The sequence below is a fragment of the Saccostrea cucullata genome, unplaced genomic scaffold, assembly GCF_032062105.1.
Source record: "Saccostrea cucullata isolate Sc308-1 unplaced genomic scaffold, CSIRO_AGI_Scuc_v1 ctg96, whole genome shotgun sequence".
NCBI classification, from domain to species: domain Eukaryota; kingdom Metazoa; phylum Mollusca; class Bivalvia; order Ostreida; family Ostreidae; genus Saccostrea; species Saccostrea cuccullata.
This window is the reverse complement of record NW_026928943.1, coordinates 105799-119881: the sequence shown is the minus strand read 5'-3', so window position 1 is coordinate 119881 and position 14083 is coordinate 105799. Positions and strand designations below refer to the sequence as shown.

The window sequence follows — 14083 nt, the reverse complement described above, 5'->3', positions numbered from 1 at the left end:
CATCCATTTGTTTATTTTAATAACAATGAAAATGTAAAATAAAGGATGATATACTGCAATGTTAACTTAGAACTTCATACATAGAGGCCTAATTATGTTCCCCAAACGAAGTTGGGGAACATATTGTTTTTACTCTGTTTCTTATTATTATTATTCTTATTATTTTTCTTCCTGGGAAAATTTTGTCCGCGAGTGATCTTGTAAACTACACATCCAACTTAGGTGAAACCTTTTTAGGGTAAGTAGGCATGTTATGTAGATTTGCGGAACGAAGGTCATTTTGCGCGCACGTGCTTGCAAGAGCGTGCACGTGCAACACGTGAAATGACCAATATACTTGAAATTGCCGTAACTTTTATATTTTTCGATGTAATGCTTTGATATTTAGAATATAGAGACATATTATAAATATAGATAAGATGACACTGTCAACATGCCATTTTGCGCGCACGTGATTGCAAGAGCGCGCACGTGCAACACGTGAAATGACCAATATAATGGATATAGCCGTAACTTTTTTATTTTCTGATGAAATCTTTTGAAATTTATAATGTAGGGATATATTAGTAGCGTAGACAAGACGACATGGTCAAAATACCAAGATGTCACGCGCATGCACGTGCGCTTCGCTCTGATTGGCTGAAACTAAATTCTCAATATCTTTCTTGTTTTTTGATAAAATCCTTTGAAATTTTGAACATAGTCAAACATTATGAAGATCTACAGCATGATATATAAGAATTATCATAAAAGCATGCGCAAGCACGTGTTCTGCAATCTGATTGGCTGAAACTTTAAATGCCTATAACTTTCTTGTTTCTCAAAAAACATGATGAAATTTAGAATATGAATAGGTATAATGGATTCCTACGTGATACTACTATGTTTGCATGCACTTGCGCATGCGCAATGCGTAAAATGATCAATATATTTGAAAAACGGTGACATTAATAATTTTATGATTTTTTATTGGTTCTTGGAATATATAAAGAAATGTTAATGATTTAGCAACATGCCATGATCACCTTGCATGTGCAAGCACGTGCTTTTGCGTGCAGTGCGTTAAATGACAAAAAGTTTATATCATTGTAGCTTTTAAAATTCTTTTATGAAATCTTGCAATACTGAGCATATTAAAAAAGTTTCAAAGGAAATTGGCACAAAAAAGGAGTTGGGGAGCGTTTGGGGAACATCTGTAACGGTCCCCGTTACAATTAGAACTAGTTATATTTTGATTAAATAAAGCATACTGTGCATAGTGGAAGACCCTGACATTCTACTGCAACATCATTTAATACTGTGAACTCTGAATTAAAATATTTATAATATGATGAACATTGTAAAATATGTGTTGATAGAAAAAATATAGTAGAAAAGTTTGCATAATGCTAATTAAAACATTATGTAAAACACTGATCATCAAATTAAATTTTCCTCAATAAATAATAAAAACTCTGCTATTATTGCTTATTTTAAAGAAAATATTCTCTCTAATTCTGAATTTACTTTCATTTTCTTGCTTTTCATCCAGAAATTAGTACTTTGTGGTTTTTAAACAATCTCCTCCTTTTTATTTAGGATATATACATACCACAAACAAATTTTCCTATAGACCTCTCACACAATAGAGTTACACTGACAATTTTTCGACATTTTTTTCAAGCAAAATGTTAATAAGAAATTTAAATTGTGTAAATGTAAAAATACACTCTTTAAAATGTCCCTAGATACTTTATACATTTATAAACTTGTCAAAAAACTCATATAAAGTAAAGTTGCTTTTTTACACTTTTCATCAAATTATGTGGATTGGCTAAATATTAAGTTGCAAAAGTAAACAAATATGGCTTCCTATGTAGGAAAAGCATCTCATTTAGAAAAGATATCTGAATTTTGGAAGAAAAACACTCTGTATTATTTATCCTTAAACTTTCAAAGCATAGTTAATGTCACATTATTTTCAGAGAGAACAAATCTAAGGAATTGTATTTTTAATAGATGTAAATATAATGTACATTGTTTTTGATTTACATGTACAAAGTGCCTTACCTGTAATTTTCAAACATTATCACAGTAAATTAATGACTCTAAAAATGCCCTTTTATATACAATTTCCCTTCTTAATTTTGTTCTTAAAATAAATTTTAGAGAATAAATAATATTAAAGTCCTTATGACTTACACCTACTTCAAAGCATTAACTTCAAATACCTTTTATCACTGTTCTACGTTTATTCTAATGAGACCACAATGGTCACTGTAGTGTTTTCACATCCTTGCTTGAATAAGTTTAGAATCTCCCAGGTAAAAGTTTCCATAATTTTTATACGCCAAAATACATTATGCAAGTATCAAACTGATTCACACTGGAAAAAAAATAAAGTGGGGGGGGGGGGGGGTTAAAAATAAACCATATAGCACTTTGGTGGATTTCTCTTTTATCTCAGAGTGATCATCTTGTTTGGCAGAGGAGTAAATTTCCAGGAACATTTTGGAAGCCATGAAACACCCAGCCCGCTCCTGGTCACAATTTGATTGAAGTATAGAAGAAAGGTTGGTAACTGCCTGCTCATCAGTCCCCATTACCTACAGCGCTCCTCATCTGTTGGTAGTAAGGGCTTTTCATTGGCATAAAAAATCGCTGCTCATCCGACACCGTCTCACACTGTAAACAATAAAAACTATCTAGATTCATAGCCAAAATACAAGTCAATATATTAAAGATGCCCTGATTGTCAGGGTGTATTGGTAAGTAATAATGTGCTTAACCCAAATTTAATGGTTCCATAAAGTACATTTGAGATTTTATAAAGGAAATATACAAATAACAAAGAACATACATTGGAGAATGTCGAATTCTTGATGACTTTAACCACACTGAGGACTGTTTTAGTGTCTGACGTCTTCTTCTCGTCAGTTTCCCACGGCTTTCTCCGAAATCGACTACTAATCGGGAACATGTGACCTTCTGTATTAAACACATATTTAGACTGGGCCTTGTTGAGATGGTTGTCTTTGTCAAATAACTGAAATAATCAATAACGTTAAAGAGTCACAAGTACAGAATCACAAACACTTATATTTGCTGTTTGAAGGTAAGCACTTACTAAATAGCTGTTCTTGCACACTCTAACTCTCACCAACTAAATATATTTACAAACACTTTTAAAACTCACTAAACATAAAAGATATTTCCTTTAACAATTTAAACTTACTACATAATGTCTCATTTTCACCAAGAACTATCACAGACGCTAACAATTACTGAGTAATAGTAAAATTAGTAATAGTAAAATTATCCCACTATCACACACACTTTTACTTACCAAATACAAGTATTTGCAGGTTTCACTGAGGAAAAAGCTCTCCATTCTGTCCTCCAGAGATTTATCATTTACATCATGTACAGTTCCATAGCCGCATCTACACAAGTACAGAAATATAATTCAGTCCTTCTCAAAAGAAAGATTCATAATAAGCTCGCTAATAAACTGAACCCCAGCTTCTTTTCACAAACTTAGCCCATGTTTTTATAATTTTGTTAGAGGACAAAGTATCTATTATAAGAAAGCAAACAGTTTGTCTTATAGATGTCCATACATAGAGATGATTTATTTACTGTCAGACTCACTCAGCCTGGGTGTAGTTAATCAGGTTATACAGAATGTCTCGTCCTACATGGAGGTAGAAAGGGTTCTTTGTTGCTTGGTATAAAAAGTATGTGGACTCGATCAACTCGGGTCGAAGAGGATAAAAGTTTACTTCTGGCACACGAAGATACCAGTTATATCGCTCTGGTAGAACATCATACTTCTTCCATAAAGAGTAATACAAGGCATGAGAACATATTGCTTCATCAATGTCTCCATTTAATACCTGTTAGCAAAAATACACAGTTTTAAATGTAAACTTCTTAAGTCTGATAGCAAAGCTGCTCAATCTTTGTGAATTTTAAGCATTATTAGTCCCCTAAGCAGAGAACACTTTAAGTTTCCTCCTTGCTTTTCTGTCTGTCTACCTTTCTCTCTGTATTTAAACTTTATTTTTGCCTTTTTTTTTCTCTAAATGCTTGTAAATATTGAGCCACGTTTTGGTGTCAATGGTGTGCAAGTCTGCCTTGACTATTTATACAGATATGCATTTTGTTCCACTTGGATTTCTGACAGAACCAAAGCCTCTTTAGTTTTCGAGGAGAACAAGGCTGACTTTGTCGTAGGGGACTAATATTGCTTATGCAGTCTCTTAGAATGCTTGTATATATTTAAATCAAAATTATCATCATGTCTTTTGCCATATGATATCATCTCATATTCGCCACTTTCACTTTATCTTTTATAGTCCTTGGGCTGATATTTGGGATCTTGAGTTGACAAAACCTTTATAAACAGACCTGTACTCCAGTCCACGCCGCCTGCAGCGAATCAATCCAGTGGTTAATGGTGTCACCAGTCTTCATGTTTACGTTGACATATATTGGAGGGTTCCCATCACCTTTATTACATTTTAATCTCCTGGAAGAATTAAATTAGAAAATGTCAACCTGCTTTAAGCTCTGGCAGAAATTATCTGGTTTTTTTAATGTTAAACAGAATTTCTTCATTTCTTAGAACATACCCTCTTCTCATATGAAATTTTATGGACTCATATAATTCTTTGAACATTTTGTAGTCTTCAGTTTCACCAAACAATATGTAGGTCTGTATAGAAACAATTGACATACTTACAGGTGAACTTGAATTCAAGTTTCACATTACTTATCACAGTATATAAAAATATTTAACTTTTCAAAAAAAATTAAAATAAAATGAAGAACTTTTTCTGTGGTTTGTAAAAAAAGTGTATAAACCCAACCTTCAGTAAATATTCATAAAAAGAATCAAATCCTGCCCCCAGTCCACTCATCTGTCCCAGCCACTGCCCTGTCTGTATGTTTATCACATTTCCTACAAAGGAAACCATCATGTAAACTGATGTAAATGTCTAGATTCAGAATGTCAGTAATGAAAGATAGAGTACATGAGTGCCATTTTTCAAAATAATGCATCAATGACACTAAATTATGTACATATTAGTCATACTGAATGACTAAATGTAAGATTTTAGATAAAATGTATATAAAAAATGGGAATTAAAATTATATGAGTATTTCTATTTATCTGTGTGTCTGTGAGTTAACCTCACCTGGTAAGCCAGTAATGTTAGAGCGATACTCCCACAACCGTTTGACGGCTCGCCTCGCATAGGATTCATAAATAGGATCGCCAGTTAGGCGTGACAGAATACCGAATTCTAACACCAATGACCCCGCCCCTGATGTACATGTCTCATTCACACAATTCTCTGGAACTCCTTCATCTAATTTTACCTATAATATAAAGGGCACATATATATGAAATACTGAGATTCATTTTATCATAAATGTCATATATAAATGGAAGATATTAATGCTTTTTTGTTGTTTAAAGGTAACATTGTTTAGTGTGTATATGTGTATACTGTTTTCATAAAGGATAAGATACTTATTGTTAGTGAGATATCCCCAAAAATACTAAGAAACACAAGTAAGTGAACGAGATTATCGTGAGAGGTGAAAAACTCAATCCAGGTTTCTGCCGTATTGTGCCAGCGCTGTAACCGCCGATATGTAAGTAGACTGACTTTCACACACTTGTTCTCGTAAATAGGCATATGCCATTTTCGATAGCATTATCTACGATACATGCATTACCTTTGTTTACATTTTATTGCAGTTACGTTTATCTGTGTTGTTGTATACTGCACTGACTTATACGACTATAATTGTAATTTTATTTGGTATCTTACTTTCCTGCATTAGACGAAGTATTACGTTATTATTCTTGCTACCGAGTCCTGTATAGCATACATCCGTCTACACCGGTGTTGACTGATTACACTGAACAGTGACCAACTCCTGCCCTATTTATAGGGGTCTGTAGAGTAGCGAGACTCGGGAACTAAAATGGCGGACACATTCTTTTTACGAATCATGTTCAGCTTTAATATTAACCCAGTGAAATATTCTCCCTCTTTGCAGAAATGCATTCCCATATTATTAAATGAAATTAATATCTGAAAGGCATGAACAGACCTATATGCGAGTACAAACAGTAATTCTGAATTCTCTTTGACATTTTGTCTTACTCTAGGAAATGGTATCCCTGTAGCTGTATTCTCAAAGGCCGGTAGTAACCTAGAGGCTATGTCATTGGCTAGCGACAGCAGCTCATTGTTATAATTCTTTAGTCTCATGTCTCCAAATGGCTGCTCCTTGTCTGTTATAATGAGGTGAGTGGATAGAAGAGATCCTAAGATTCTACAAAGAAAGCAAAGAACCAATCATATTCCACAGCTTTCTTATAACTCCTTAAACAAAAAGTCTGTGAGCCAATGCTCTCTAGTAATAACCCCGCTCTGATGTGAACATACACTATCATGTTATCTTCAGTTACTGACAGATGCACAGATATATAGCAAGTTGACCTCAAATTAAAATAAATCCAACCATATGACATGCCTCAACTAAGGATGTGCTAGAATTTCAAGTATCTGCAATGATCTGCGATAAAGTTTTTGTTACGTATGGTACAGACAGATGCACAGATAAACAGGAAGTTGACATCAGAAGTGAACAAAAATGAATCTCACCATATGGCATGCCTCGGAGAAGACTGTCTTAAAATTTCAAGCATCTGGGATGAGTAGTTGCTGAGAAAACTGTGAAAATTTGTTACGGACAGATACACATACACACACACAGACAGACACACAAGGGTAAAACAGTATACCCCCCTCTCCTTCGGAGCTGGGGTATAAAAATTATAGTCCATTTTATGTGTCAATTTATTCAGTGCAAAAATTAAAATGATGTAATGATGACATCACTGAAATAAGGTGTTTCAGACATTACCGGGTTAGTTACAAAACATACTAAAAAATTTACTTTGTATACTGGCATCTAATCATACCCATTAAAACATAATTATGTTCTTGACACAATAAAATTGAACATAGGTAATCAGAGATTACAGAGCTCACCTCAACGAATGTTGCCTTTAAGTAAGGCAAAGTCACACAATTACCCAACAAAAAGTGTACATCCAAAAATGCAACATTTATGAAATTTTAATCTGATACTTTGAAATAGACCTATATAAAAACTTCAATCTAGTTCTTCATCACAAAAATGTGATCAAATCCAGCATCTGAAGCAAGTTTAAGAGTTTTCATCCCTTGATGCATCATTTGGGCAAGTTTGGTTTATTTAAGCCTTATAGTTTCTTGGTGATAGACCTGCACCCATAACTTTTTACTTGGTCCATTATCTGGAAAATGTATGTCGAATTCAGCATCCGGAGCAAGTCCATTAGTATGCATCCTAAGATGTATCATCCATGCGAGTTTGCACAATATAGGGCTAATAGTTAATTATGTTCCCCAAACGGAGTTTGGGAACATATTGTTTTTACTCTGTTTCTTATTATTATTATTTTTTTTCTTATTTGTTCTCCGGTACTTTTTTGTCCGCGAGTGTTCTCAGAAACTGTTCACCCAACTGAGCTAAAACCTTTTTAGGGTTAATAGGTGTGTAGTGTAGGTGTGCGGAACGAAGGTCATTTTGCGCGCATACGCCTGCACGTGCGTGCGCGTGAAATGAGTGAATTGACTGATATACTTAATATAGCTATAGTTTTTACATTTTTTGATGAAATGCTTTGAAACTCATTATATAAAGATATATTTAAACTGTAGATAATATGACACTGTCAAATTAGCATGAACTCACGCGCATGCACATGCGCTTCGCTCTGATTGGCTGAAACAAAAATCTCAATATCTCTTTTGTTTTTCGACGAAATGCTTTGAAATTTTTAACATTGTCATGAATTAGGATATTCTACAATATAATATGGAAAAAAATTCATGAAATCACGCGCATGCACGTGCGCTGCAATCTGATTGGCTGAAACTTTAAATGGCTATATCTCCTTGATTTTTTGACGAAATGCTTTGAAATTTAAAACATAGTCATGCATTAGGATATCCTGCAATATGATATACAAAAAAATTCAACAAATCACGCGCATGACGTGTGCTGCAATCTGATTGGCTGAACCTTTAAATGGCCATATCTCCTTTGATTTTTGACGATATGCTTTGAAATTTAAAACATAGTTAAGCGTTAGGATATTCTACAATATGATTTAGAAAAAAAAATTATGAAATTACGTGGATGCACGTGTGCTGCAATCTGATTGGCTGAAACTTGAAATGGCTATAATTCCCTTGATTTTCAACCAAACAGGATGGGATTTAGAACATAGATAGATATAAGGGGCTCCTACAAAAAGGTATGGTCATCATGCACGTGCACGCACGTGCGTGCATTTGGAACGAGTGAAATTAAAAATACACTTGAATGAGTGATTTTAATACTTTTGGACTAAAATGCTTTCATATAAAGTATATTTTAATATATAGACAGTGTAGACAAGATTATATGATCATTATGCACGTGCGTTCACATGGGTAAGCGTGCAATGTTGAAATTTGAATATAAATGGTATCCTTTAGGGGAAAACGTTGTTAAAGTCAAAAATGCACAGATATTGTGAATGTCTTATTTAATAAGGCTTACAGGGAATATGGCACCAAAAGGGAGTTGGGGAGCGTTTGGGGAACATCTGTAACGGTTCCCGTTACAATTAGCACTAGTTAGAAATGAAACCTGCTTAAAAATTTAATCTCCTCATTCATCCAGAAAAAAATGTAGTTCAGATTCAGTATCTGAAGCCAGCCTGGTAGAATGCAACCTTAGATGTATCATCCATGCAAGTTTGGTCATTAAGGAGCTCATAGTTACTTGGAAATGAATCCTGGATCAAAAACTTTAACCTGTTCACTCAGCCTGAAAATGTAGGTCAGATTCAGCATCTGAAGCAAGTCTGGTAGTATGCATCCTAAGATGTATCATCCACGCAAGTCTAGCCATTATAGGCTCATTGTAACTTGGAAATGAATCCTGCCCCAAAAACTTAAACCTGTTCACTAATCCAGAAAATGTAGGTCAGATTCAGCATCCGAAGCAAGTCTTGCATTATGCATCTTAAGATGTACCATCCATGCAAGTTTGGTCAACATAGGGCTTATAGTTACTTGGAAATGAGACCTGCACCAAAAACATTAACCTGTTCACTCAACCAGAAAATGTAGGTCAGATTCAGCATCTGAAGCAATTCTGGTAGTGTACATCCATAGATGTATCATCCATGCAAGTTTGGTCAACATAGGGCTTATAGTTACTTGGAAATGAGACCTGCACCAAAAACATTAACCTGTTCACTCAACCGGAAAATGTAGGTCAGATTCAGCATCCGAAGCAAGTCTGCTAATGTGCATCCTTAGATGTACCATCCATGCAAGTTTGGTCAACATAGGGCTTACAGTTACTTGGAAATGAGACCTGCACCAAAAACATTAACATGTTCACTCAACCGGAAAATGTAGGTCAGATTCAGCATCCGAAGCAAGCCTGGTTATGTGCATCCTTAGATGTACCATGCAAGTTTGGTCAACATAGGGCCTATAGTTCCTTGGACTTGAGACCTACACCAAAAACTGCACCAAAAATGTTAACCTGCTCCAAAAACATTAACCTGGTCATTCCTTTGCTGAAATTGCAGCATCTGAAACTTTGACTTCTACAGTGAAACACATTAGAAGCATCTTTCATGCCTGTCTAATCAATATAGGACATAGAAGTACTTAAAAGAAAACTGCTCCAAAAAACTTAACCTGGGACGCCGACGCCGACACCGACGCCGAGGGTATTACATAAGCTCCCCCAACTTCGTTGAGGTGAGCTAAAAATGGAATATTGTAAAAGTGGAAATTTTAGCGAGATGCAAATTTAGCAATTTGTCATTAAAAATTTGCATTTTATTTTTAGCCAAATGTAATTTTAGCGATTTTAAAATGCTCACTACAGAAATTGTTAAACATAGAATGCAATTAATTATTAGCGATATTTAATTATAGCAATCTCAGTATCCTCACTAACAATGTCAAAATTAAACCATCACTAAAAATTCTGCTTATATGGTATTCAGTATTTATGACACAAATATAAATAAAATAATGAAGAGGAGAATTGGAGGGCTTCAAATTTGTTCAAATTTGTAAATTCGTCAACAGAAGAGACCTGCTGTTACCTGATTGTCACCTCGAACACCTGGACAGTTGTGGGTTTGTCAAAGGACAAGTTGTCAATTACCAACTGAACAGCCTTCTTAAACTCAGTTTCATTTCCCATAATCTGTAAAAGAGTTTTTAAAAAAGAAATACATAAAATTTGATAATAATTGTACACTCTTTACTCCTTGCAAAACTAATGAACATTCGAGGCAATCATTTTTGCTTGTATAAGCAATATTATTTTTAAAAAAGTTTTTCATCCAATAGTCAATAGTATGAGCAATTAATCAAATACCCCAGCATAAATTATTCATGGACATCCATATTACCAGAACATTGTACATATCAATATAATATGTACATGAACTTTCAAGATATTTCTATGACTCTAATAACAGTACCCACAATATTATCCTTTACATGACACATTCTCAATACAATGGGATACAAACACAACAGTAGCATTATAAAGTATTAAACAGGTCCAGTCCAAAGACTATTTCTACCTACATAGCTATTAATAGCTACGTAGTTATTTAAACCTACCCAAAGTAGCTATTTTTACCTACTTTCTGCTTTACTTGCATTTTATGGCCAAACACAGGAACGGCGCAAAATGGTGAGCACAAAATTTCTTGATACAGTCACACTGATGATGGATATGACAAAAATTTGGCCAAAAAATGATTACTTCGTATATTATCAATTTTGCACAGAAACTAATGTAAAATTGCCGATTCAAGAAGTAATCATTTTTGACCAAAATATTGTTGCATTCATCATGTTCATCATCAAAGTGACTGTATCAAAATATATGGTACTCACCTTGTTGCGGCGTTTGGTCTTTTGGTCACAAAATGCAGATAATACAAAAGTAGGTAAAAATAGCTACTTTGGGTAGGTTTAAATACCTATGTAGCTAGCTACGTAGGTAGAAATAATCTTTGGACTGGACCTGTTAAAGCAATATGAGCTGCAACTTTGATGTCAAAATTTTTTGTTGCAAAATTGTATTAAAAAAAATATTTTAATGACAGAAAAAAAATAACGTCAATAAATTTCTGTTGTTCATATTTGCGATGGAAGAACTTAATTTTATAAGCTTCGATTGAATCAAAATTTATTTTACATTATTGTCGTCCTGTACAACAACGAATTCTTATATAAAACTGTATATTGGATTGTATATAGAAGTCTTTCTTCTGCTTTATTTTAGTCTAATTGATCATAAAGATTTAAGTTACCCATGCAAGTACATACAAATTTATCATAGTAACACATTTTAACAGCAAAATAAATTTTTCAAAAATGCAGCTCATATTGCTTTAAATTATGGGTACAGATTAACACACCCACCCCTTTTCAAAAAGTCCAACCAGGCCATGAATTTAAACAAACTTGAATTTATTTAAAAACTTGCATCTTAATTTTTTTGTTGTTACACAATTCTTGAGAATTATTAATTACAACCCCTCCTTACTCTTAATCCTCTCCCTTTGATCTCAATTCTGGCCTTTATTTAAATAAATATGTTTTTTTTTAAATACCAAAGGACCCCAAGTCTGACTGAAATCTGTTTTAAGATATAAATTTCAAAACAAGTGAAAAATTTGACACCAGATAAAAAATTGGATTGGAGGATATTGAAAAATTTGGAGAGTCAAGAGAAAAGCAGCATTTTCTCATTTTAGCCTTAGTGGTAAACCATAGTGGCTGTTCTTTATCAAGAATACTACTCAGGGATTTTCCACTACCCCGTGTAGGGCCGAATATGGGCCGCATTCCAAATTGCAAAACCCCTCCCTTTTTCCCAAAAATGAATTGCCTATGTTCAATTTTTGAAAGAAGAACTCAAGAAGGTAACCTGGACATAATTCACAAAATACAAACATGTTTAGGTTTGGAAATTTGAATGAAATGAACAAAATTTTGAAGAATCTTGGGTTAAACTTTATTATAATGATCAATTCTCTGATTCATAGTTCTGAATAACTAAGTAAAACATCATTTTTATTCATCTTAAGTATTTATTTCTTGAAAAACATCATACATTACAATAAAATTTCCCAATAAGTGATAAAATGTCGTAAAATTCCCAATTCCAAGGGCCTGGGCCCCATTCCCAAAAGTGAGTGGAAAATCCTTGTTACTGGTATGAACTGAATATTAACAATTTGATCTTTCTGAAATTCACTTACAGCAAGGGTGTCTAATGTGTCCACCAAAGTCAGCATGTAATCCCCAAGTACATCGTTAATATTAATGTTAGATCTGTATGAAAAACAATATAATGATCAAAGTATGCAAAATATACAATTAATTATACATCTTATTTGAAGTTCATTCTTTTTCATGATTATAAACAATAATGATATGCAAAAAATATAAATGAATTAAAACAGCATTTCATTCTTAACCTGAAGCAGAACTAGCCTCTGAGAGCTTGGCTAACAGGTATGTATTCTACTTCCAAAAATTTTGCATTTATAATGCTTATGTCATTTTATGTTTTATGGCCATTGACTGTTTGATTGTATGTTGTTTTAAGTCCCATTCAAGATTTTTCCTCTCATGTCAAGATGTCACCATACATATACCAGTGAAGGGATTCAATTTTTTATCTTTAATCAGCATTCAATCAGGGCCATTAAGCAGTGAGGGGACTAAAAAGGTGTATTTAATGTTTTTAAAAGTCGTTAGTAGCAAACTAATGAAAGTATATCAATTTAAAGTAGGTAAATAATGATAGATAAATTAACAAAACATGAGTTTGAAGTGTGTTTCTGATATTGAATTAGTAATCTTGTGGTAAAAGTAAGGAATTGCCCTGTATATGAAACAAGCGCCTGTGGTTGTTACCTTATATGAATGGTGGAGTCAGGGGAATCTCTGAGTCTCTCAAAGAAAAGTCTCGATGAATTGTACGATCAGTTTATTGCAATAAAAAAGTTTTTACTGTGTAATTTTTAAAAATAAGATACATGTAATATTTCCTGTCCTGGCATAGGGGCTCGTCACAGAATATTTATCTTCTTATAATATAGTTACCCCTTCTATAACATAGTGAACAGTGGTGAAGTAATAAAAAAATAACATGGCTGCTTTAAGTGTTTACTATAGAAATTAAAAAAAGGACTACAATCTAAATACTCACGGATTATCGTAGTCGGGGCCTCTTCCTTCACAGTAAATGGGGTTTAGTTCGTCTAGAGGGTATGCATATTTCATATAATTGTCGTATCCAAAGGTAAATACTTTTCGAACCGATTCCAGGCTTTCCAAACGGTCCTTTTCGGAAAAATGGCCATATTTCTTATCATATGGATCTATATTACCTTTGAAATGATATAATCTCGCTTGTGAATTATGTAAAACTACTAAAACTATTATAAACAACGTAAGTTTCATACTTTTCCATAACGTTTTCTGCTACACAGGAAGTGCCGAACAGCACCGGAAAAATAAACGACAAAAATGTAGTTCATTTAAAAAAAATCATCAAAAGATGCAAATAATGAATTATAATCATTGAAAAATTCCTCAGAACTTTTTTAATTACAGTAATCATTTCATTATAGTCATTGAATTACTCTTAAAATAAATAAATTTGTCGTTAAGAAAGTGTATGAATATTTATAACTCTTAATATAGAAAGGTATATCCCAAGCATTTATCCAATCAAAAGCTTTGACGTGGCCAAGATCAAAAAGTATGAAAAGCAATACGGGACAATGTACTCATAGCAAGTGATGATACCTCTAGATATACTGGTGTTTCATTATATCGCGGTACTTAAAAGCTTTTGCTTAAAAAGTGTAATTCCAATTTTTTACCTGAACTCTCATCAAATGATATTCATAAACCAGACTTTG

General features: G+C 33.5%; 1 protein-coding gene across 1 annotated transcript; it reads right to left on the bottom strand.

Moving 5' to 3' along the window:
* Positions 1-1558: 1558 nt before the first annotated feature.
* Positions 1559-13652, bottom strand: LOC134279336 (ER degradation-enhancing alpha-mannosidase-like protein 1). The gene is made up of 12 exons (XM_062761710.1): positions 13366-13652; positions 12410-12482; positions 10229-10332; positions 6162-6333; positions 5181-5364; positions 4851-4942; positions 4614-4696; positions 4390-4510; positions 3631-3875; positions 3326-3422; positions 2840-3025; positions 1559-2664 (listed from the first exon to the last, which is right to left on the bottom strand). Exons 1-12 carry the CDS (start codon positions 13617-13619, stop codon positions 2572-2574), a joined length of 1704 nt encoding a protein of 567 aa, XP_062617694.1. The 5' UTR covers positions 13620-13652; the 3' UTR covers positions 1559-2571.
* Positions 13653-14083: the final 431 nt, after the last annotated feature.